Source organism: Sprattus sprattus (assembly GCF_963457725.1).
Source record: "Sprattus sprattus genome assembly, chromosome: 5".
Classification (NCBI taxonomy): domain Eukaryota; kingdom Metazoa; phylum Chordata; class Actinopteri; order Clupeiformes; family Clupeidae; genus Sprattus; species Sprattus sprattus.
In genome coordinates, this window is record NC_137924.1 from 28,183,323 (window position 1) to 28,209,673 (window position 26,351).

Genomic DNA, 26,351 nt, shown 5'->3' on the forward strand with positions numbered 1-26,351 from the left:
CACAGTTTTCTTTATATGTACTGAGTAGATGAGTATATAAGCATATGCTCATACTCATATTCCATAGGAGTGTGGGTGTGACGAGGGAGAGTGCTTACTCTTCTCAGGTGGGTTGTAGTCGGGCCTCAGGCAGTTGAGGAACTCGTTGAAGCTCAGTTTCCAGTCAGCATTCTCATCAGACAGCTCAATAAGTGCATCCACACACAGGCTCCTGAGACAAAGAGACGAGACAGATTGATAAATAGACAGACAGACATATTGATGGACAGATTAAGCAAGAGAGAGAGACAGAGAGAGAGAGAGAGAGAAAGAGAGAGAGAGAGGAGAGAGAGGGAAAATAAGTGTGTGTAAAGGATCTTGCCATTTATATCTGTCACACACTATATGTGTTCAATTAGATGATGATTTTCTAAATGTCTGGGAGACATACACATCAGAAAATGACCTCAGAACATTTAATAAATTGTAGCTGTTTTGATCAGCAGAACTCTTATAACCACTAGAAACCTCCAACAGCTCTTTGAAGGGCAATACAGATGATTCAATTCACTGCATTCACTTGGGGCAACAGAATGAAAATTAAGACAGATAGTTCATGACATAACCTCCAGAGTGCACACAGCTCAAAGCTGCTAGATCTGATCACAATCACTATTGAAAGTCATTACTGTCACATACTGCACTGTCACAGTCACTGTTTTTTGCTGCTTAGTATTGGCAGAGTGACTCCAGAGGGATGCATACAATCCAGTTAGTGAGAGAGAGGGAGAGAAAGAGAGAGAGAGAGAGAGGGCGAGAGAGAGGTAAAGAGAGAGAGTGAGGGAGAGAGAGAGAGGGAGCGCAACGTGTCTATAGGCCCCCCCTGGACACCCATTCTTTATCTCAGATGAGCTGACTAAAAAGAGATTCCCGCACACAGAGGAACAGACTACGCTGTGTGAGCAGGCCCTTAATCCCTCCACTGGACCCTAGGCCAGACCCAAACCAGTCAAACAGGCTGCCAGTCCACTACCACTGTCGCTGCCCTATCTGAGTCGGCTGCCCTATCTGAGTCGCGCATGCGTAGTAGTTACCGGATCGTAGTCGCTTGCTTAACTTTGCGACACTGTTACAACGAGCCAGGTAATCCACCAAGGTTTATGATGTTAAGCTTCATGTTTATTGAATTATTAGTTAAGCAGTGCATTCATTTCTAGTAACAGTAATACAAAATAGCCCCATATGTTGACGTTGAGCCTTATGCTGTTAACCGTTTACAACACAATTAAAATTAACATTAAATGTACCCGTATTATGCGTTAAGACCAGCCCCATATGTTGACGTTGAGCCTTATGCTGTTAACCGTTTACAAAATTATAAAACATTACATTGAATAAACCTACATTATGCGTTAAGACAAGCCAGATATGTTGATATTGAGCCTTCTGCCGTAAACCGTTTGTGTTTGAGCATGAGCGATGTGTGGGACTCAGATAGGGCAGCCGACTCAGATAGGGCAGCATCTGTATTAGCTAGCATCTGTATTAGCCATGACGCTAGCCAAGGGATCGTGTCTGTGTGTGTGTGTGTGTGTGTGTGTGCATGTGTGTGTCACAGGAATAACGAACAGAGTAGTCAGGTAGGTCAGTATGGAGTGCAGTAGAAAAGCTGGACGTTGCTTTGTTAAAGTGGAGAGCTTTGATGTGCATTTACAACTGTGAGAGAATGAAAACGCAGGAGGAAAGAGAAAATAAGGAAACAAAAGAAAGAACAACAGAAAGAAAAGAACAACAGAAAAAGAACAACAAAAAAGAAATAACAACAGAAAAAGAACAACAAAAAAGAAATAACAACAGAAAAAGAGAGAGCCAGAAAGAAAGAAATGAGTTATGCAATACAGTTTATTGTTGCATGTACTCTGTGACACACAGACACACAAGACATCCCCCCCCCCCTTCCCACACACACACACACACACAAAGGTCATCATGCACTCCTTTACCAGATGCTTACAGTGACGGTGGAGTGACACATACTTGCAGCTCATCATAACCTATTAAGATAGCCTGCCTGCATGGGTTCAATGACATTCAGCAATACTACGTTATCTAGTGGGTTTTAGGGGGAACACTAACCTTGCCACAGGTCAGGCAGTAAAACACAATCAATAGCTACACTGTGCAGCTCCTGTTCAAAGGCCTGTGTTTATTTCATAGCATGTGAATTCCAACCGATCCGTGTTGTGTATTGCCACATGGGCATGTTCGTGCCTTACTCATGTTCTGATGCCCAGTTTCTTTTCCTTTCACTGTTTTTTCCAGATTGATGTATTGTACATCCTGTGTTATTGTAATTCATTATTTTTGTCCATCATACATTTTGTTACAGATTCACAAACATGCTGTCTGCATTATTTTGAATGTACACAAACTAAATTTATATTTTTATATAGTTTAGATTTATATTTCTAAATCCAGGTTAAAACATTTCTCTTTCCATGTGTCTATGATTGAGCTCTAAAGGTTGTACTCTATTCTCACTACACTTTACTCTGAACTTTATTACTTCTCTTGTAATTATGTATGGTGTACTGTCCTTCAATTAGTTATATATTTTAATTAATATTTTACGTACTTGGTACTTTCTATTAATTATATACTTTAAGAGTTATATCTTTGATTGTTTAGCATTCTTATGCATTTTATACAGTATATCATACTGTCTTATATCATATCTTTTTTTTCACTTTATTCAATCACTTTATTTTTCCTTTGGCTTTTATTTACTTAAAGCACATTATATTGCCTCTATGTATGAAATGTCCTATGTAAATAACCTTGACTTGCCCGGAATAGAATACTCCAGAATGGCTACAGTCCTTTCACCTTCAGTATAATATTTGGTCACTCACTCTTTCTCTTTCTCTAACACTCACTCACTCCCTCTCTCTCTCTCTTTTTCTCACCTGAGGAGGCGGTTGTTCTCCTCATCCACATAGGTCTTCACTTCGATAGCGGTCTCATTGTGCTGGATGAACTTCAGCAGCTCAGCAGAGTCCATCTCAGAGTCACCGTTGTCATAGTTCTACAAATGCAGACAGAAAGTAAGAAAGTAAGAAAGAAAGAAAGAAAGAAAGAAAGAAAGAAAGAAGGAAAGGAAGGAAGGAAAACATGAAATACATTAAGAAAGAAAGTAAATATTTTGCACTTGTGTCTGTCCTTGGTCCTTGAACTTTACTGTACTTAATAACCTCACACAGAGTTTATAGATACATACAGATAAAAGACAACATAAAATATTAATCTTATCTTCATATTCCACCTTCATCTCTACTAAATCCTGACAGGGTCAATAAATGTAATGATCTGATCGAAAAGGTACCAGGGTAGAGTAACACCTGATCTATCATCAACAATTTACACCCCAATAATATGACCCCTGATTATATTAACAGCTGATATCAAAGCGAGGCACAAATTAAAGCTTGAGATTATTTAGTATTAATATGATTAGTTTAACAGGCCTACTCTCAAAGTCCATTCTCACAGCATCTCCCTGACTCTCTCTTCACAATGATTGGCCACCGGCAGGAGCACAGGGACTTTAAACCATCAAATGCACTCATTCACCTCTCTGGCCTGTTTCTATCCCTCCCACGCTCTCTCTCTCTTACACACACACACACACACACACTCACGTCCCTATCTCTCATCTCTCCATCTCTCTCTCTCTCTTACACACACACACCTCTCTCTCTATCTTCTCTCTCTCTCTCTCTCTATCACAGACACACACACTCTCCTCTCTCTCTATCTTCTCTCCCTCTCTCTCTCTCACACACACACACACACTCACCTCTCTATCTCTCTTCTCTCTCACAAACACAAAAACATTCCTATGTCCTTTCCTTACCGCCTTTCTTCAACGGAAAAGGTCACAAGGTCAAGGAAAGATATTAAGGATATTAAATTAATTAGGACTTAAGAAAGTCAATGATGTTGGGAGAATCCGACTGCACTAACGCTAGGCTACATAATATACCGCAGAGGATATTACTAACTGCGTTCCACTTTACGCTGCGCTGACTTAACTTGATGTATGCTGGACTTTAAACAATGCAGACTTTTTGTCCCCATGTTCGCCACCATGTCACATGACCTATAAACCTCGTTGCCATTTCTGAACTCAGGCCCTGCAGTTGCTCTCCATCTGCTGTGCGAGCTAGAACACGCAAGTGGGGAACACCAGGATTAAAGGTGCAGTCCATGATATTGACAGAAGGTTGGTGATCTTTGGGCTCAACAGCCAATCAAATACACCCCTCCCTTCCATGCTCCTGAAGCCACACTGCTGATTGGCTGGAATAGAGTATGGGTCTGTCTGAGCCACTTTGGTTGTTTCTCATTTACAGAGAAGTAAATGAGAGAGTGGAATGTGAGGAGAATTCTGCTGAATTTAACATTAAGTGAAATTCTATGTCTTTACTGATTGCCTATTGATATGTCAAAAGTGATTATAATGAAGGACTACAGCACTAAGACCCACTGGATGAGGTCAGAGATGTGTGGTTGGCAGAGGCAAGAGCAAGGGAGCTAAAAAAAAAAAAAAGCTAGCAGAATTCACTTATCTAAATTCTCCCACACAGCCACCTGAGAGTCAGTGACTCCTTGTCCTTGTGTGTAATCACACACACAGACCAATAATAGTCACACAGCTATCAGTTCAAGGATACCATTACATGAGAACAGCTGGATAGGCACCTTTGATTCTCTGAGGGAGGACCTGCCACATACAGTACATCCAGGTAACAGTAGCATGCATAGGGGTCAAATGCAGAAAAGAGACACCCTATGGACATCCAGATATGAGAAGCAGCTGCATGGGGCCAGTGGAAAATAGAGAAAGACTAAGACTCACAGTAGAATTCCGCGGACACTCACAGTAGAATTCCACGGAAACTCACAGTAGATTTTCACGGAAACTCACAGTAGATTTCCAGGGAAACTCATTGTATGATTTTGGGGAAACGCACAGTTTGATTCTGGGGAAACTCGAGGAAAAAGAAGGGTATTGCCTGAAGCTGCTCTTACTGTACATCATCTTTCATTTGGCTTGAAAGGGCCGTGTTCTTTGAAGGCAGAGCTCTAGCCTTTGGCAACTCAGGTATCACATTAACAGCGCACCTGGGGAACATCTTGACTGCAAAGATCAGCAGAAAAGCTCCATAATTCAACCAGTTGTCTCAAACTCATATTTCCCACATAGCCATTTGATATAGTAGACAGGTAGAACACCAAGGTCACAAGGTTCACCGGGGGCACACATACTATAAAATATATGCCTTGCCTCTAATGTGAGTTGTTTTGGATAAAAGTGTCTGTAAAAATGATGAAATCTGAATGTATACATTTATATATGTTCATGGTGTGAAGATCTGTGTTGGCACAGGTAAAGCTAGATGGTATATGAGTGCTATGAGGGAAAAGGGCTGTTTTTCTGCAACTATTTTCATATCACATACAATAGAACAAATATAGCGACATCTGTGTTAAAACACAAGCTTGCACACACATACACACACACACACACACACACACACACACACACACATGCGCACAGACACACACACCTTGAAATACTTGTGCAGGATGTCGCTGAAGTTGGAGCCCTTGGCGAACCAGCCGTCTGGCACCACCTCAGCCTGCAGCCACTGGATCACGCGGCTGCGCAGCTCGTTACGGTCCGCCACATAGCACACAACTGCACACAGACAGACAGACAAGAGAGAGGTCAGACAGGCAGACAGACAAAAAAGAGGGTGGTCAGATAGACAGGCACAAAACAGTGCAGTGGGAACTCAGAGACATGGTGGACAAGCAAGGAATCACTTAAGTGATTGCAGCCTCAGATGAACAGAATATAGAGCCCCACCTGCCCTACAGGTTTGTATTTTCCCACACCACTGATAACCAGATATGTCCTGGAAAATCTACAGTTTCCAATTCTGATCAGTGTCCCTGGACTTTATTTATTTATTTAACCTCAAAACGCCATGACATTTCTTACATAATGAGTAACTGAGGCATATAAAAGAGGGTGCCTTCTACAACTTCTACTACTGCAAATAGCACTACTGCTACTACAAAACTACTACTACTGCTTCTACTGCTACTGCTACTACAAAACTACAGTGTCAGAGAGGGAGTGATGTTAAAGATGAGGGCTGTCATCACACTGCTGGTGCTGCTGCTCTCCATGAGTGGATCTCAGACTCAGAGCACCTTGACTGAAGTTCACACAGAGAGCCAGAGCAGTGGGGCTGCTGCTGCTGCAGTCTCTACCCAGCTGGACGTCTCTGCTGAACTCAAGGAACTCAGAGACATGGTGGAAAAGCAAGGAATCATTTTAGTGGAGCTGAGAATGACTCTGAGCTTCACTCAGTATGAACTACAGAACACCAAAAATGAGCTTACGCAGGTTAGTGACAGACTGATTGCCAGTGAGACTCAGGTGGAAAATCTGAAAGAGCTGACCGCTGAGAAAGAAGCGGAACTGAAAGCCATGATTCAGAGAATCACGGTGACCGAGACTGATATGGAGCATGTGAAGAGAGATACGGCAGATACAAACATAGACCTCACATTCATGAGGACTGATGTGATGCAGCTGATTCAAAAAAGTGCAGCACATGAGGCTGAGCTGACCGTGTTAAAGGCCAGGCAGGAAACTACCGAGGCTGAGGTGGAGAACGTGATGAGAGACAATGAAGTTCAGGCAGCTGATCTGAGCGCAGTGGAGGACAAAATGGAAGCCAGCACAATTGAAGTGGAGAATCTAAAACAAGAGAATGGCGTTCAAGAGGAAAAGCTGATAATAGTCGAGGCCAAACTGGCAGCTGCTGAAGCTGAAATAAAGAATCTAAGTGAGATATCGGACACCCGCAAGGTGGCTTTCTCTGTTGGTCTGCTTGAGTCTGCAGGATACATTGAGGCAGGGACCACTGATAGGTACTTGGTGTACAGCAAAGTATTCACCAACATTGGACAGGCCTATAGCAAAACTACAGGTTTCTTCACAGCTCCAGTGAAAGGAGTCTACTACTTCAGATTTACAGGAATGGATTATGCAAATGGCAGCTGGATGGGTATACTGATGTATAAGAATGAGGAGAGGGTCATGTATCTATCAGAATTAGAAGATGATGGACAGCAAACCTATCTCTCTGGTGGAATGACCCTACAACTGGAAGTGGGAGACAAAGTTCACACACGACTCCGTACGAACAGCAGGATCTATGATGATGTCAATAACCACAGTACCTTCAGCGGCTTCCTCCTCTTTTCCCTGTGAGGGGAGCAGCTGCCCTAATGACCTAACCCTCAACATTATACCAAAATATTGTGCCTCTTGAATATGAAAACTATTACTTCAATCTAATCGAAGATAATCTAAGCGGCGTTTTGATCTTTGGGGGGAAAAAAGAGAGATGTAAGGTGGAAGGTGGAATCATAATAAATAAGATAGATAATTCAGAAAAGAAATATAATGTGAAGTATATGCATTCACACCATTAAATGAAGTACCTTTGTATCTACTGGCTTGACATCCGATCTTTCTTCTGGTTTAATGTTCCCTCTTTCTAACTTTCCTATGGGTTCTTTGTATACATTTAATGTTGCCATGAAAAACAAATCACATGCATAATATCTGCATTTTTGTTTTGAACAAATAGTCTAATCTGTAATGTATTTGTGATCAAAGTTTCCATCTACTTTTGGAAAAGGTTTGAATGGTGCCCACTGCCATGTGTAACAGAACTCACCAGGACTGACAGCAGCCTTGTCCATCTTCTTCTCTGTGAAGAGAGCGAAATCAAGAAGAAGAAGAAGAAGAAGAAGAAGAAGAAGAAGAGAGAAAAACAACATGTTAGTTTGTGCCAGACCATTTGCTAGTTAAATTAAGAAACAAGCCTCCTTATTTCCCTCAAATGTCTGATCTGTTGTGATAAACTAACAAATAGAACACTTCAAATCAGTACTTTTATACTCTAATAAAAATGTAAGCAAAAAATAAATAAATAAATAGTACTAATATGTTTTTCGATTTTGTACTTTATTTAGACTGGAGGTCCACTACAAGTTTCTGAGCCATGAATGCATGAATGCGTCTTATTTTGTGGCTGTTGCTAACTGTTGCATCATTATTTACTCAAGTCTGTTGATATGCAGTACAGGGTAGAACTTCCTATCTCTGTACGTGGAATTTTCACCTCAGCGTGTTTATTTTTGTATTATTGCCAATGGGAGTTGGCATGTTTGTGACCTCATCTTTCACACCTAGTTTTGAAAAAGTAAAGCCATAAAGTGGCTGTTAAAAAGCCTCAGAGAGAGTAAAGGTTTATGTGTGCAGATGTAACATCTGATGACGGTGGCAGGAAGGTGATTGGTTGGCATTCATGTCATCAGTGTTGGCTCTATGCAAGCTTTAATGAGCTGAAGAGGAGATAACGAGTTGATAACACATAAATCTACACAACGGATTTCAGACTTCACATAGAGATCAAACACAAAATCTTGTATACACACATGTACATAAACATATACAGTATTCTCTCTTTGTTTCTTTCAGACACACACACACACACACACACACACACACACACACACACACACACACTCTTTCACTCTCTTTCCAGGGGTGTTCACCTGCACGGGCGGGCAACTGCAGTAGTGTTAAGGGCAGAAGTGCCACATTTTGTGGCAGTCACAACAAACCCTGTTGACCCCAGCTCCTGAGTGTTGATGCCCTGCCAAGGCTCAAAGGGCCTTGACTGACCTAATCATTCTGCAGACACACACAGACACACACACACACACTCATGCACACATACACGCGCAGAGTACATATACCTGATGGCCTGAGCTCTCCTTCGCTCTCCTTTCTACACACACACACACACACACACACACACACACACACACACACACACACACACACACACACACACACACTCCCGCAGAGAACCACTCTGACTACCCTGATCGGGCCACTGGAGGCCTGATGTTCAATCGCTTAAAGGTGCAGCCCTCAATTCATCCGAAAGGCTGTCGATATTTGAGCTCAACAAGAAATCTAATATCCACTCTGTACTTCTGACAAAATGTGTTGATTGGCTGTTATGAGGCTCAGTGTGAACAGCTAAGTTTAATACCCATTTACAGAACCAGGACTGTGTACACACACTGGAGGTTTATTTAAAACACACATACAACGGGCAGCTAGATGCCCGTTGCTAAATGCCCTACATGTCTGGTGAGATTCAAATCCCCACACAAATATGTCAAGCATCATTATTTTCATTTAATAGAGGAGTAGGAACAATGACTGCATTGACTTCATTGTGTGGCATTTAGCTATTAATATTGTAACAAACAAACACACTCAGAGACACACAGACACAGACACAGACACAGACACAGACACAGACACAGACACAGACACACCCACACCCACACCCACACACACACACTCACACTCACACTCTTTTCGCCTCCCTTTTACACACACACACAAACCCTCAAACACACACAAACACAAACACAAACACACACACACACACACACACACACACACACACATACACACACACACACACAGACAAACAGGAACAAATAATGATAAGTCTCTCACACAAATACACAGTACAGACCTTTGCAGTGGCCATCGTGGGCCACCTGGATTTTCAGGCCGGTCAAACAGGCGTCGCGGTGGAGCTCACAGTGGTTACGGTACGTCTTCGCATTGCTGCCACACACCGAGCGTTTGTGGGGCTTGCATTGCTGCGAGGACACACACACACACACACACACACAGACACATTCACACAGACAGACATACACATAGACACACACACACAGACACCCACACACACACACACACACACACACACACACACACACACACACACACACACACATTAGACACATGCTATGGCAGATCAAATACAAATACACAGATGGTAATGGTATTGTGTGGATATTGTCTCTCTTGAGTAATGAGATTGAGACTGCACTGACATACTGCGCAGCCCATTTTGATACTCAAATACTGTTGTGCACCATTGGACACTGTTGTAGCTGAATATTTGTGAGTGTGAGCTTTCAAATAAGTCTGCATGATCTAGCAAAGCTTGATAATAATGTATACATTAGTTATTAACTGTGTATAATCTTTGAAATGTTTGTTTGTATGTATTTGTGTTTGTGTTTGTGTGACTGACTTCAATGCAAAGACAGCTGGGCTCTCCTTTCTCAGTCACAGCACATTCTCTCCCAGCTCCGCAGAACACGTTAGCACACACTTTAGACTTGCTCTGCACCTCCTGCGTAGAAACAAACACAAAAAGACATACACACACAATCAGATGAGATATATCAAAGAGAAGGAGAGGTTTTTGTCAGGATATTTGTTTATGAATTCAAATGTGAAGCAAAAATATCACATGAAACCAACAAACAATTTAATCCGTCTTGAGGAAACATCAGCTAATAATAAGATATGTCCTGATAGTTCTCTTGCACTGCTTTGGCGACAATACAGTACATCACCACTAGATGGCAGCGTCCACTCACTTTTCTACACTAAGGAGAAGGACGCCACTTCATTCCAGAATAGTTTACCCTTTGTACCTATAATATGGTTTTGCATGAAAGTGGATGGATTTTTAAACTGCTCTCAAATACTAGTGTAATCAGAAACAGGAACCTCTCTCATACTTGAAGATAAATAAAAGAAAAGAAAAGAAAAGACCTACATACACAGGCTGCAACTGCACACACTTCACACTTGCAGACACGCACATACACACAATACAACACATCAAACATGCACACAAGCTGCTTTGGTTTACCACTGAAACTGTTAAAAAGGGAAAGCCGTAACACTGAGATATGAAAATTGTTTCTGATACAAGTACAAGGAACTGAAATTTGTATACAACACACACACACACACACACACAAACACACACACACACACACACACACACACATATGCGCGCGCACACACACACACACACACACACACACACACACACACACACACACACACACACACACACACACACAACCTCAGTCCTCTTCACCCTAAATGTCAAGTTGTGTTTTGACACATGACTGCAATGTTCTCAGATTCAAACTCAGACAACCACAGTGACCACAGCCATTGCATTCATGGTGACAGGTAATTTGCTTTAACACTCATCTATTTCTTTCTCTCTCTCTCGCTCTCTCTCTCTCACACACACACACACACACACACACACATACACACACCCACACACACACTCCTACTGATGTAAATGGACAGACATGGTGAAATCTCAACACCTTCGTCCCACCAGGCCCCCAGCACACTGGTTTCCGTGACAACGGGACATTCTCCTTGGGAAAAGAAGGGCGATCGCAGCCGCGGCTCGGGACCCAATAATAACTGTGTCCTCCAGGATGCCAGTGAATTACCAGGTGTGCAAATCCACACACAACGGGACGGAGACTAAACCGGGACCGTGCACAGGTAGCGGGAAAGATGCGACGTTACCATGCCAACCGTGTTGTGTTTGTGTTTACAGATGTTAATTAAGACAATAAAAATAAAATCACTGAATCAACAGCACCTACTACTAAAACATACCCTTTGTGAAGTAAAAAAAAAACATGATGCATATTTTAAATTAGTATTGCTAGAATCTAGACCTTTGTGATTTTTGCTTTCTGAAAATGGCCACAATGATTTGAATGCACTATCCACTATATGTACAGTATTTTCATTCTGTATGCATTGCTTTCCCATAGTCCGTATGGTCAGCCCTCCTCTGAGGTGTTCTGGGAGAGGGATGCATTTCTGTTACATACCAGCAGGGAGCAGCCAGACGGAGGAAAAGGTGAAGAGGGCAAGACCATCCCCAGAATATGAACTCAATAAGCACTTAAAGTCTACTCTATCCCTCTCTCTTTTGCCTTTCTCTTTTCCTCTATTTGTTCTTTTACTTCTACTTTTCTCAAACGCTCTCTGTCTCTTTTTTTCAGTTTCACAAAATCATCCTGAATAATTCTGTCAGCCTCAAGTTCTTTCTCCTCCCCATCTTTCTTCCCTCACATTCCTTTCCCACTCTCTCTTTTTCTCTCCCTCTTCCCCCCTCTCTTTCTCTCTCCCCCTCTCTCTCACTTTCTCTCTCCCTCTTTCCCCCTCTCTCTCTCTTTCCTCCTCTCTCTCCTTCTTTCTCTCACCCTCTTTCCCCCTCTCTTTTTCTCTGTACCTCTTCCCCCTCTCCCTCTCTCTTTCTCTTTCCCCCCCCCTCTCTCTTTCTCTCTCCCTATTTTCCCCCCTCTCTCTCTCTTTGTCTATCTTTTTCTCCTCCTTCTCTTCCTTCTGTGAACCCCAGCCTCCTCAAAGTTTCCCGGTCACATGGTCCCAAAGCCAGCCAATCAGCAGCTGCCAAGTTGCGCTGACCCTGAATGCTGTTTTACAGTAAAACACTCTAAACACCCCTAATCCCCCCTCCTGGTGTTCTCCAGGCTCACATGAACCTCAGCCAGCCAGTGACTAATAAAGCAATAAGATCCCAGCAGTCTCAGCCACACGCACACACACACACACACACACACACACACACACACATACACACACACAAACTCATGAAGAAGCGAGAGACACTTCTCCAGGCCATGGGAGTGTGAAGAATAGGTACAGGTGGACTGAGAAGTCCAGGAGGCCTAAGGAGGGGAGTTATTTTTACACGACCCGCTCTTGACCCGCTAAGCAGATCTGGCTGCAGATATGGACAATGGAAAGAGCTGAGAGGAGGAGGGGATCATAACGCAGAAGGGAACAGAGCGTTGAGTAGAGTAGCACTCGGCGAAAAACAGCTGTTCACTCAAGGGGCTTTCTCTGCAAAGGCATCTGTTAAGCCAAAAGGCTTCTAGAGTGAAACGTCAAACAAAGACAGAGAAAGAGCGAGGACAGATGAGCTCACTGGTAGAATATGTCTCAAGAGCTGGGAGACTGAACAATTATTATTATAATTATTATATTACAGCTATTTTCTTTTATTTTTTTCTGTTCTTTTGTTACCAAGTTCTAAGGGTTCATCTACTCCCTTACTGAGATGTCCTCACCCTACTGAAAGCAGTTGAATAATCTAGGAATGGGGGCCAAATGTCGATAAATGTGTGTATGTGTTTTTAATAGAGGGTGTTGCCACATCTGGAAATTGCAAGCAGTGTTTTCCTTTCCACTACTCCCATGGCCTCACCCCCACCCTGTCTCCAAGATTACACACACACACACACTCTCACACACACTCACACACACACACACACACACACACACACACACACACACACACACACACACACACACACACACACACACACACTGTGACTCATACCCTGTTAACACATCATCCACCCATAGGGGTACACTCTGCAGTGTCCTCAGTGCTAACCTTTTTCAGTGTATCATGAGTAGACACATACTGACACACCAAGGACACACAACTTCCCTTCTTATGAACTAAAAATCTTATACCCATATATACACATAGATTCTCTTTCTCTCAGTCCATCTCTCTCTCTCAAACAAGCACACACACACACACACACACACACACACACGCGCGCACACGCACACACACAGACACACACACAGACACACACACCACACATTATCTCATATACCAACATAATCACACGCATAAAGTAATGACACTCTCAGATGAGGTACTTTCACCAGGACTTGATCCTACTCATCACACCACTCATCGTCCCTGATCATTTTAATGCAGCATCCCCCACACTGCACCATGCACAAACAAACAGAAAAACTACAACCACTCAAAACCCTTTAAATCCAGGTGCTAATATGCTGTTTTAACTCTGTACACACACTGGAAGCTTTTCTCGTAGCACCTTATATACCTTATAGCACCTTATAGAAGTGTATAGCACCTAATAGAAGTGTTTAGTTTATAGATATCCACTTTCATCGGTGTGTGTGCTCCCCAGGTGTCAAACCCATGACCTTGAGTGAAGTTACCACTGCTCTACTAGTTGAGCCCTAGTACAGTACAGCTGCAGCTTACAGTAACAGCGAAGCATAGCAGACGGTTTTATTGTATCAACATTGAGAGCAACTGCTTTTCAAATTCCTAAACAAGCGGATGTTTCACCTTAATGGACCCAAGGGAACTGCCAACATTGAAGGGAACTGCCTTGGACCCTTATGAAGACTTGACATTAAAGCTATGATGAGGTCTAGCAAAGGATGCTAACAGACCTGTGGTCTTGCTAACAGACCTTCTGCTCCTAGGTTCTGGAGAGGCGGCCAGCTCGATATGCCCCAAACCCAGACCCCCCCTCTAAATATAGCCCATAGAGGCACGCTGACATTTAGCTAATGATCTGTAGCGCTGCTCTTTAGCTCAGCTAAATCCAAAATGCGTGGGTTTCCATGGCGATGGGAGACTGCAGGACAGCACATTCTAGGGACGGGGAAAGAGAAACAGTGCCAGGGAATGAGAGAGAAAGAGGAAAGGAGGGAGAAAGAAAAAAAGAAAGAAAGAAAGAAAAAGGGATTCCTGAGCATCTTGTGCAGTGACCCTCCACCTATCCTGCTGTCTGATAGGATTATCGCCCTGGTAGCGTGGCTAACAGCATTTCTCTCTTCCTTTCTCTCCTCCCATCTCCCTCTATCCGTCTCCCTGAGTATGTCATCTCCTGCAGTCCCTTCATCCTATTCTTTTTTCAGTCCCGGACTGGGCTATTACTGCTATCCAGCCCCATTATACTTACAATTATTTATCTGAAAGAGATTCAAGAGCCATTTTTAGTGAGGTAATAGCGGCCAGATAACAGATGTTGACCGAGTTGAGGAGATGCATGAAGTAAAGTAGTAAATGGGGCAACTGCACCAAGGTTGAGTCTCTTGTGAGCCATTTTGGCTCCACTTGTCAGGTTTGAGTAATGAAACCCGGAGAAGCCAAAAGCCTCATGGGAAAATGAGTCTGAGAAGAGCTCAGTACACACACCTCACACATACACATAGACACACAGACACACAAACACACAGACACACACATACACACACACACACACACACACACACACACACACTCACACACACACACACACACACTCACACATGTACACACACACACACACACACACACACACACACACATACTGTACACTCACACACATATGTACACTCTCACACACACACACACACACACACACACACTCACACAAACACATACTGTACACTCACATACACACATACTGTACACTCACACACACACACACACACACACACACACACACACACACACACACACACACACACACACACACACACACTCACACACACGCACACTCACACACACACACACACATGTTCACTCACACACACACACACACACACACACACATGTACACACATACACTAACACAGAGGGAGAGTGAGAGAGAGAGAGAGAGAGAGAGAGAGAGAGAGAGAGAGAGAGGGGATATAGATGGAGAGGATACACATGAACCTTCTCACACAAACATGCATAAGCGGACATGAGAGCTTGAGGTAGACTAAGAGGAATGGAATAATGACGGCATACATGAGAAGGCTCTGCTCAAATACTTACACTCTCTCACCTCTCTCTCGCTCTTGCTCTCTTGCACTCTTTCTCTCTCTCTGTCTCTCTCTCTCTCTGCAGGATAGTCTGAACATAGCTCCTAGTGTTTACTTTGTGAGATTTCTCAGGCCAGGGAGAAATGACAGACACACAAACGCACACAAACACACAACCACATACTCTAAAACACACACTCTCTCTCACAGAGAGAGCCCGAGACAGAGAGTAAACATTCTCTGTGGAGCAAAGCAAAGTACTGCAGGATGAAATTCTGGACAGAGCCTTGACCACAGACCTAACACTGTTTTTTCATTTCATGAAAACAGATATGGCACATGCACACACAAAACACACAAAATACACACACACACACTCTCACACACACACCGGCACACACAAACTGGAGAGAGCATTGACCACAGACCTAAAACTTTTTTTCATTTTCATCTTTAATGAAAACCGATATGGCACATGCACACACAAACACACACACACACACACACACACACACACACACACACACACACATACAAAGACACAAGCACTGGATAAATATGCAACGGTTCCTAGAGCGAGGCCTGCTGAGTGATGCAGAGGAGGTCCAGTGCTGGACAGCTCTGGACGGGAGGCTGCCTCCCTGCTCAATGTGAAGCGCAGTGCAGCTCCACGCCTAATTGACTGATTAAAGTCATTCCTCTATCTCTGACTCCACCACTCCATCCTCAGCTTTAATGACTGCACTCACAATCCCTTAGGGCACATTCAGACACACAAGCACAAATCTGCACACACACACACACACACACACACACACAGATATACCCAACACATTTACACCCACACACATATATACTGACACGCACACACACAATTTTAGATACGCAACCAGACACATAGATAGACACACACTCTTGTAGCGTGAACCATACAGACACACACACGAATGCACTTTCCCTTAAAGTGTCTGCACACAAACACACACACACACACACACACACACACACACACACACACACACCAGAGAAGAGGTCACGACCCGGTGACTGTGTGGAGCATGTGAGCATGAGCTCTGAATCAAGAGAGAGAAAGACAGAGAGAAAAAGCGAGAGAAGAGATTGAATTGTGTGTGCGTGTGTGTGTGTGTGTGTGTGTGTGTGTGTGAGAGCAGCCTTTGTGGTATGCTGTGGTACTGCTCTCTGACTTCCACTGGCTAACGAGCACAGGAGGGGAGCAAGAGTGTGGTCCAGCACTTCACCATCCATGACAAAGAGACAACAGAGACAGAAGGTGGGGGGGGGGGGGGGGGGGGGGGGGAGAGAGAGAGAGAGAGAGAACCGTACAATCGTAGAACCCCCCCCCCCCCACCAAACAGTAGAATAAGGCATAATGTCATTCTGGCCCAAACACTTCTGGCTATCTCTATGCCTTCACTCTTCTCAGCACACACTGTTGTTTCACCTTCATGCACACCATGTTGAGGGACCTCTTATTAAAGACTGCAAAAGGCCTCCATTCTGGGGTATCGAAGAAAACAATACCATCCCAATTCTTCCAACTCTGTGCTAACTGGACTTCCAGAGGTACCCTGCAGGCACCAGGCTGTACATAGCAGTTAGTCAGTGACTTCCTGAAACGTCATTCTGTCCCCCATGTTCAGTCCAGGAAGACCCTCTAGCTACTGGGCAGCGTGAGCAGGGTCACAGGCAGGAGGCCCATAAAGATCCACATAAAACATATTCTCAAGATCGAAGAAGACCATAGTCAGAGCATCCATATCATCTTGCCCTAATTAAGGCACTCTTTACCCCCTCCTATAAGAGAGACCTCAGACTTCTTCTCCATAACCTCATTAACTACACCCAAATTGTTTTGCCCTAGTTCTTTCTCCATTTTGTTTATCTCATCCTCCAGCCTCTCAATAGTCCTCTTCACCATAAAAGTACTACTATAAATAAACTGCTGGCAGAATGTTTTAATTTTCGCTCTACCCACCTCCCACCATTGGGATATACTCCCCAAAATGCATCTTCTCCCCTATCCGTCCACATCCCTCAATGCAAACATATCACAAAGGCCTTATCACATAACAGAGTTGTATTACAGTAAAATGCCAATAGTACCTTAGATGTGGTGCTGCTGTTCAATCATTAAATCAATCATCACCAAATGATGGTCAGAAAAGCCACTTGGGTGAATGGAAGAACTAGTTATGTTATAGTTATTACATTACATTACATTACATTACATTACATTACATTACATTATATTATATTATATTTAGGGCTGTCAGCGTTAATGCGTTAATCTATGAGATTAATGTGACCGCGATTAACGCGTAAAGATATTTTAATGCCGTTAACGCAACTTTGTTTACTTCCGGTGTGCGGAATTAATTTACACGTCAAAGAGGAGTTTTATTTTGACACACGCACACAGTTCCCTGGGTGGTCTGAGTTCGTGCCCCCCTCCTTCTCCCGCTCTAACGTTACTCTTCTCCCTGTCACCTCTTCTTTCCCTGTTTCAAATCTTTTATGGAAGAGGTTTGCTATCTATTTTCAACCCTGACATGCTAGGTCTCGCTAGCATTTATGCTAACATGTTAGCTGGGCTAACTAGCTAACTGTGTGGGGCATGACCTGCACTATGTTCCGTTTTCCCTACCTACCGTACCTACCGTACCTATACTTATACGCAGTACACAGTACACACTCACTAGGTACGCAGATTCTCAGCAGGTGAGTGCTGTTCCAAATCTAATACTCCGTGGTGCACTTACCGGAAATTACGATCGCGACAAGCCCCGCGTTCGTCTTTTCGAGCTGAGCGGCTCTGCCTGGGTCCGCCTCTTCCGCTACGTTGACAAGATGGCGGCCGTTGAGAATGGACAGTGTACCCTGCTTCCACACTCAGCGTTTTGACCGTTATGAGTACAGATACGGGTCCTTTGGGTATACTTCTTTTCGACGCGGAAATGGGAAATCGGAAAACGGAAAACGGAACACCCTACATACTCACACTAAGGATGGTAGGTACGGTAGGTAGGGAAAACGGAACAGAGCGCTTGTTTCTAGCATTCTCTGGAGGGGGGAGGTTGGAAAACTCAGAAGCCAGAGCCGAACAGCTAATTAATTTAGGTGTCGTTGGTGTTTTACAGAAGTCACAACAAAGAACAACCGGCCATTAATGTTTTGTCCGAACCAGAGTCTGAAGCAGTCAATGTCACAACTGTTCAAAACTAATCACATATTTACGTACGTTTTTTATGAATAGCCTGCCTTTATTGAACTCGGACAGCAACAGATAAATGCACTTGTTCACACAAACAAGCACAAGAGCATGAAATCAAATTATTCACATTGCAAGAACGGAATGAAATAGCCTACACATTACACACGACCGGCATCTGCCAAGCCTTCACGTTGTATGCTACAACGGAGGAGGCACAACAAACGAGAGAATCTTTTTTTTTCTTGCGGCAACGATTGTTATAAAACTACTATCATAGTCCAACCATCGACGTCTAATCCATGTTGTTGTGGAGAACAGTCTCATTAGAATCTGCATCGACAACGTAGCAGAAATATCTTTACAGTAGATTTCCCTTCGTTTATCCCTCTCCTGATGACATTTTCTTTTAAACTTCCCATGATGCTTTGCCGATAGCAATCGCGTTGTCACAAAAGTTTTTTCAACATTGTCTAAAATACACGCTGTCTGGAGTGATTACTAGTTTAAAAATAATAATAATAATAATTTAATCGTGATTAATCTAGATTAATGAATTTCAAAATGTGAAATTTTTTTTTTATCTATTGACAGCCCTAATTATATTATATTATATGAATTGCTCACATACATCCTATCCAGCCTAGCTCCACTCACTATGGAATCAACTGCTTATGCAACTGCATATATCCTTACCATGTTATATTCTAAATTCAATATTCTGCCGTTGCATGCGTTTGTGTTTACGTGTCACAGATTTTTTTCGCATCTCTGTCATCCACAACAAATGCTACAGAGCATATTCAAACATTTGAAAAAGAGCAGTTGAAACGTTTCTGCAGCTGGCTATTATAATTTGAATTCATGGAGTTATTGGCAAAGCTTTAAGTGGATATACTGATGAGTTAGCTTGTGTTAGATTGCGAGATAAGTATACAACAAATCACATGTTGGGTGTAACGGTAGGCCAGTTTGGTGCGTACTTCAGTTTAGTAAGGGTCACAGTTGGGTACATCTTCGGTACAGGGTTACAACATTGAGGTCCTCGGCATACCACTAGAGGTGGAGTATTTAGCAGATGCTTTTGTCCAAAGCGATTTATAAATGCCATAAATGGCCGGGATAATAATAACACTTAAAAAGAACAATGTGTGATTGCACACAATGAAAGTCAGATAATGGGTGGTAAATCTTTGGAAATGCAGTGAGGCAGAGAGAGAGAGAGAGAGAGGGACTAAGAGAGAGAGAGAGTGAGAGAGAGAGAGAGAAAGAGAGAGAGAGATAAAGAGCGAAAGAGAAAGAGAGAGAGATAAAGAGAGAGAGAAAGAGAGAGAGAGACACTGACTTTTGCCCATCGATTCTTACTCCCACAAGCTGATAAACAAAGATGAGCACTGTGGGCACATAAAGTAAGATATGACTCCCAATTTACCCAGCACTGAGGAGTATAGAGGCAGCCAATACCCCCCCCCCAACAAATCCTGAAGGTGAAGTTTCAACCACCCCCAGCACTGACCCCCCCCCCCCATCCTCCAGCCTTTACACACCTACACACAGCCTTTGTCCAGACCAAAACCCCAGTGCCTCTTTCCTACTCCACTTCTCATTGAAATTCACTTCAAAGGCCCCTTAAACACAATCAATACAGCACAAGAGAGCCTTAAAACACAACGCTATTCATCTCACCACTGAGGATGAAGAGGAGGAGGAGGAGGAGAGGGGGAATAAAAACAGTTTTTCTCTTTCACTCCCTCAAGCTCAATAATGCACCACAGGCTCTGACAGGAACGATCAATACTAGCTCAACAAATTAAAACACCTCTGGATATGATCGTTTATTTCTCACTCAGAGAGACGAATGCAGATGGGCGGCTGTGTTCTACACGAGCGATCCGGATTGAATTATAATAATCATAATGGCTGGCGGCAGCACAAGAGTTTGGGAAGGGATTTCATTTGGAATGAGAAAACGTGGAACTTTTTCTTTTTAGTTTGGTGGTTAGGTGTTGTATAGTGGGTGGCATTTGGTATGGCGTTACTGTGAGTGGTCATTTGTCACCCTGTTCTCCTATCGTTTTGAACTTTGTAATTTCACTCGGCCTGGTACACAAACACACACACACCCACACACACACAAACACACACACACACACACACACACACACACACACACACACACACACAGGTGCACACAAGCACACGCAGGTGCGCACACACGCGCGCACGTACACACACACTCACATAGACACACATACTCTGAGACACACACATACACACAAACACCTGAACAACTCCCTCTCTCGTGCTCTTCTCCTCACATGCTAATGCATGAGGAAGGATGGCAGTGTTCTAAGGCAAAACATGTCAGACAAAATCACCGGAGCTGCAGGCAAAACCGTCGAGACATTCTTCCTTAGTCTCTTCCGTATTAGTCTCCTCTCTTCTTTCTCCATAACCCTGTTTTCTCTCTGTGGACCACTCTTGTGGTCTCTCTATCTGACTCAGTCTGTTCATACCAATTTAATGATTCCCTTTCTATAGCTCTCTACTCTATCTCTCTTCTCTATCTCTCCTCTCACTGTGCTTCCTGACGGTGCCAGCCTGCTCTTTTTATTCTACAGGCCTAAATGCCTTTCTCTATCTCTCCTCTCTATCTCTCTCTCTCCTGAATGTCTTTTTCTGACAGACAAGCGTGTAATTATTAGTTCCCTTCTCCTCTCTGCTCTCCCTGCCTGCAACAGAACTGTGTGAAAAGGTCAGAATGTAATATTAAATTATTTAGCTATTTATACCGTGTTGTATCTCATTACCCATTCATATCTATGTGTATGTATGTGTGTGTGTGTGTGTTGGTGTATGTGTTTGTTTGTTTGTGTGTGCGCATGTACTTTGTTTCACATATGACAATGACACTCATCATGATTTGATAACATGGCATATGTCGAAACGCACAATATGAAAAATCACAATCATAAAATGAATACATGCTTTGGAAATGTCATAGAGATATGAGACATGACAGGGCTTGTCCTCTACACATTGATAAAGATGTATATATATATATATAAATATATAGATGTATATACTGTATATATACATGTTGAACTTTCCATTCAAACGGGATAGAGACGCCATATATTATAGTTATAGTGTGGCATGTTTGCCATATATGGCGTCTCTATCCCGTCTGAATGGAAAGTTCTAAATTAGGAGGGACGGTGTAGCTGCACTGCTGGTCAAGAGGGACAAGCCAAGGGAAGGTCCAGCAAGGTGACCCGGAGAGGAGAGAGAGGGAAAGGACAGAGGGATAAAAAAGGCATGGGTGATTAAACACACACACACACACACACACATACACACACACACACACACACACACACACACACACACACACACACACACACACACACACACACACACACACACACACACACACACACACACACACAGACACACACACACACACACACATACATACACACACACACACACACACACACACACACACACACACACACATACAGACGCACACGGCCACAAACACACCCACACACATACAGACACATGATCGATGAATTGAGAGGGGGGATGGATTAAGACGTTCAGTGGGTCTGTGGGAAAAGAAAAGAAATAAATATAGACAAGGAGGACATCACAGAGACAGGTAGGAAGAGGGACGGATGTATAAAAAGAAATGAAGTGCGCTGAACCCAATTACTGCAGCCCTGACCCAGGACTGAACCAGTGTAACGGAGGAAGAGGGCAGCAGCACTTCCTCCCTTCTTTTCGACACAGAACCCCCCCCCCCCCCGCCACCTCTTTCCACCCTACCCCACCCCACCCCACTCTCCTCTCCCATCTGCATCCTTCTAAGACCCCAGGGTGCTGTTACGCTACACCAAATCCCTCATGAGGAGAGAGAGGAGGGGGAAAAGAAAATCTAATTTAGGGGGAAAAAAGCTTCCCAAGATCTATTGGGTTTGTGCCAGAACTGGGCCAATGCTGTATCAGAGGTATGTGGGCTCTGCCCCCATGAAGCCTTACCCACATCCTCACCACTCCAGAAAATCACTCCCCCCTCCACCAAAGCAATCACACCGGTGCGGGCTCGACAGTAGACATCATCATCATCGTCGTCATCATCACAGCAGTGCAAACTACAGTATCATTATCCCAAAATTGCATTTTCAGAAGGTCTCTCTGTGTGTGTGTGTGAGTGAGAGGGAGAGAGAGGGATAGAGAGGGAGAGAGAGAAAGAGACAGAAAGAGAGAGTAAGAGAGAGAGCGAGAGAGAGAGAAAGAGACAGACAGAAAGAGAGTGTAAGAGAGTGAGAGACAGCCATAGAGAAACAGAGAAAGTGCCACTGAAAATCCAAACTTAAGGAGTCTGTGCAAAAGAGGGCAAGAACACAACAGCCCGCGGCTCATGTGAATCCACCCGACGTGCCATTTCAAGGTTGGCGCTTCTCACAACATGCATTAAGAAAAACCCGTTCCCATCACTCCTACAATCCCCTCTGTGTAGGCAGAGTACTCTTAATGGGATCAAAGGGGTAGCATTAGCATTTCACAGGGGCCGCTACGTGCCGCTTCTTTTAGCGCCCGTCCTGATGGACATCTGCCATTACCTACACCTGAAGGAGCTGAATCATCACACACTGTGGTTGAGACACCAGCTGATTCCAGGCCAGACCAGCGTCATATCTGGGCCATATCCGGGCCATATAAGGGCCACTTTAGAGTCAGGGTACCGGCTATATCCGGAGACATAGTCTACAGTCAGCTCCTATAGTGAACAGCGGTACAATTAGTGCGATTGGGCTCAGACATTAGCGTTAGCCTGTGGTTGTGTGGGCTGAGAGCTGTGTCTGCTGCATTGTAATTAAAGCTCGGTGGAAGCTGACAGCCCAGGAACAGGAACAAGGCTTTTTCTCCATGCTAATGGACTGTGTCGTCGTACACACACATACACACACACACACACACACACACACACGCCAGTTCCACCACCGGAGCAGAATAGCTTATCTCCAAAGCCTGGCCCCCATTTTCTATTTATCTAGAATAGGACCACAAGCAACTAAGCCATTCAATTAATGAAGCACAAAAACACTCAATGAGCTTAGACTGAACACACCACACACTGACGCACGAATTAACGCACAGAAATTCAATTATCTGGTTCATGATGACTTTGTGGCTGCAAACAGATTGAGTTTTTAATAGTTGTTTTAAAAGAGGGGTCCTTTGCTATATGATAAACCCATCCCTGTGAACAGACACTTTCCACGTCAGTATTGCTATACCATCCTCTTCCTCATCTATATAATGATACCTAGGACGAGGCAACAGAGAATGAAGATATTTGGTCAACTGATGCATTCCAAAGGGATTGGTGAACTATACATGTGCCCCATTTCATATTTTAGTTAATAGCTCAGAATGTCTTTATAAACTATTAATAAACATCAATAAATGAGTATTACATGTGCATAATGATGTGTGTGCTTTATCTATTGTGTTAATAAACATCTACAACGCATGCAGGGGGAGGCAAAAAGACCAGATATCCACAATGAAACTAGGGCTACAAATTAAATCAAGTCGGTAAACAAAACATCTCGTCCCTCACAGCTGGTAGATGTGCAAAGCCTTTGAGCTAGACCTGAGAGAGAGTAAAGGGAGAGGGAGGGAGAGGGAAAACAGAGAGAGAGAGAAAGAGAGAAGGGGGAGAGTGAGAGAAAAAGTGAGAGGAAGAGGAGTACCAGAGTGAGTCAGATGGAATGGTAGGTGCTGATGAAGACGTGGGGGTGGGGAGGCGAAATAGCCAAATAAAAGATTTATTACAGGGAGCAGGGGACCGCAACACAGAGAGAGAGAGAGGGAGAGAGAGAGAGACAAATGGAAAGAGAGAGAGAGAGAGAGAGAGAGAAATGGAAAGAGAGAGACAGAGTGATACACATGTAACAGAACAAAGAGAGCTGGGTGGTGAATGAGATGGAGAGGGAGAGCGTGAGAGAGAGAGTGTGATTATACCAGACTATATCAGCAACGCAGTAGTGTGAGTGTGTGTGTGTGTGTGTGTGTGTGTGTGTGTGTGTGTGTGTGTGTGTGTGTGTGTGTGTGTGTGTGTTAGAGAGAGAGAGAGACAGAGAGAGAGATAGAAAGAGAGAGAGAGATGCCATATACAAGAGACTAGAGGTGGAATACCTAAACAAAACACATCGCACGCACATCCGGAGCAGACGACTGGCATATAATCTACCTCCGGTAAGGTAAACAGGAAACAAGAACACTGGCCAACTGGGTTAGACTTAAAAAAACACACACACATACACACTCTGACACACTCCACATTTTCACCTCAAAACAAACTTAGATATGATAAAACCTGTTGCTCACACAAAATATTTGCAAAAACTCAACTCACAGCAGTTCACAAAAAAAGCTCTCTTGCTGTCAATGCGCATTCTTATTTACGCACAAAAACTCTCTCACTGTCACAAACTCAATACGCATACTTATTAACACATAAAAACTCTGTTTTTACAGAGAGATATTGTGTATATCATCAGGACGAGAACAGCACAAAAACAACAGCAAAAAAAACACACACACACACACACACACACTGTCTCTCCCTCTCTATCGCTGTCTCACACACACACACTATGTTTCTGTCTGTATGTCTATCTCTCTCTCTCTCTCTCTCTCTCACACAGACACAGACACACACACACACACACACACATAATCTCTATCTCTCTCTCACACACACACACAGTGTCTGTCTCTATGTCTCTCTTTCTCTCTCTTACACACACACACACACACACACACACACACACAGTGTCTGTCTCTATGTCTCTCTTTCTCTCTCTTACACACACACACACACACACACACACAGTGTCTGTCTCTATGTCTCTCTTTCTCTCTCACTCACACACATACAGACACAAACACACAGGAGGTACGCTCAGAAACATGCTGCAGTCTCACACAGAAACACACAACCCTGTCAAGAGACTAGGACAAAACTGTATTGTGGAGCTGAGACCCGTTCCCAGCTTTCTCAGCCTGGCTTCCTGTCATTCAGATTGCTGTTTCCTCCCAATCCACCCCCAGCCCTCCAAAAAAGCGTATTTGTCCAATATATGAGTTATTTGTTCCGCAGCCAATGAAATTGGCCGTCACGCGCCGGCCATGTTAAGAACACAGAGGTGGCTGTTTTCCTTTAATAACTCCAGATTATTCTTTCTGGCTGTGTTTGGCCAGCTACCAGATGTGAGCCTTGTTAACCCAAACCCCTGGAGACTGTGTGTGTGTGTGTGTATGCATGTGAGAGAGAGAGAGACTGTGTGTGTGTGTGTGTATGCATGTGAGAGAGAGAGAGACTGTGTGTGATAGAGTGGCATGAGTGTGTGTGAGAGAGAGTGTGTGTGTATGAGAGAGAGACTGTGT

At 43.6% G+C, this 26,351-nt stretch overlaps 1 protein-coding gene across 1 annotated transcript in view; it reads right to left on the bottom strand.

Annotated features, from left to right (window-relative positions):
- fstl1b (follistatin-like 1b) overlaps positions 1-26,351 on the bottom strand; it is a 50,075-nt gene that overhangs the window by 7,037 nt on the left and 16,687 nt on the right. The window contains exons 3-8 of the mRNA XM_080838198.1: positions 10,260-10,361; positions 9,690-9,819; positions 7,803-7,835; positions 5,610-5,740; positions 2,946-3,064; positions 99-211 (exon numbers count right to left, since the gene is read on the bottom strand). Coding sequence (XP_080694324.1) covers positions 99-211; positions 2,946-3,064; positions 5,610-5,740; positions 7,803-7,835; positions 9,690-9,819; positions 10,260-10,361 — 628 coding nt within the window. The remainder of the gene's footprint in view (positions 1-98; positions 212-2,945; positions 3,065-5,609; positions 5,741-7,802; positions 7,836-9,689; positions 9,820-10,259; positions 10,362-26,351) is intronic.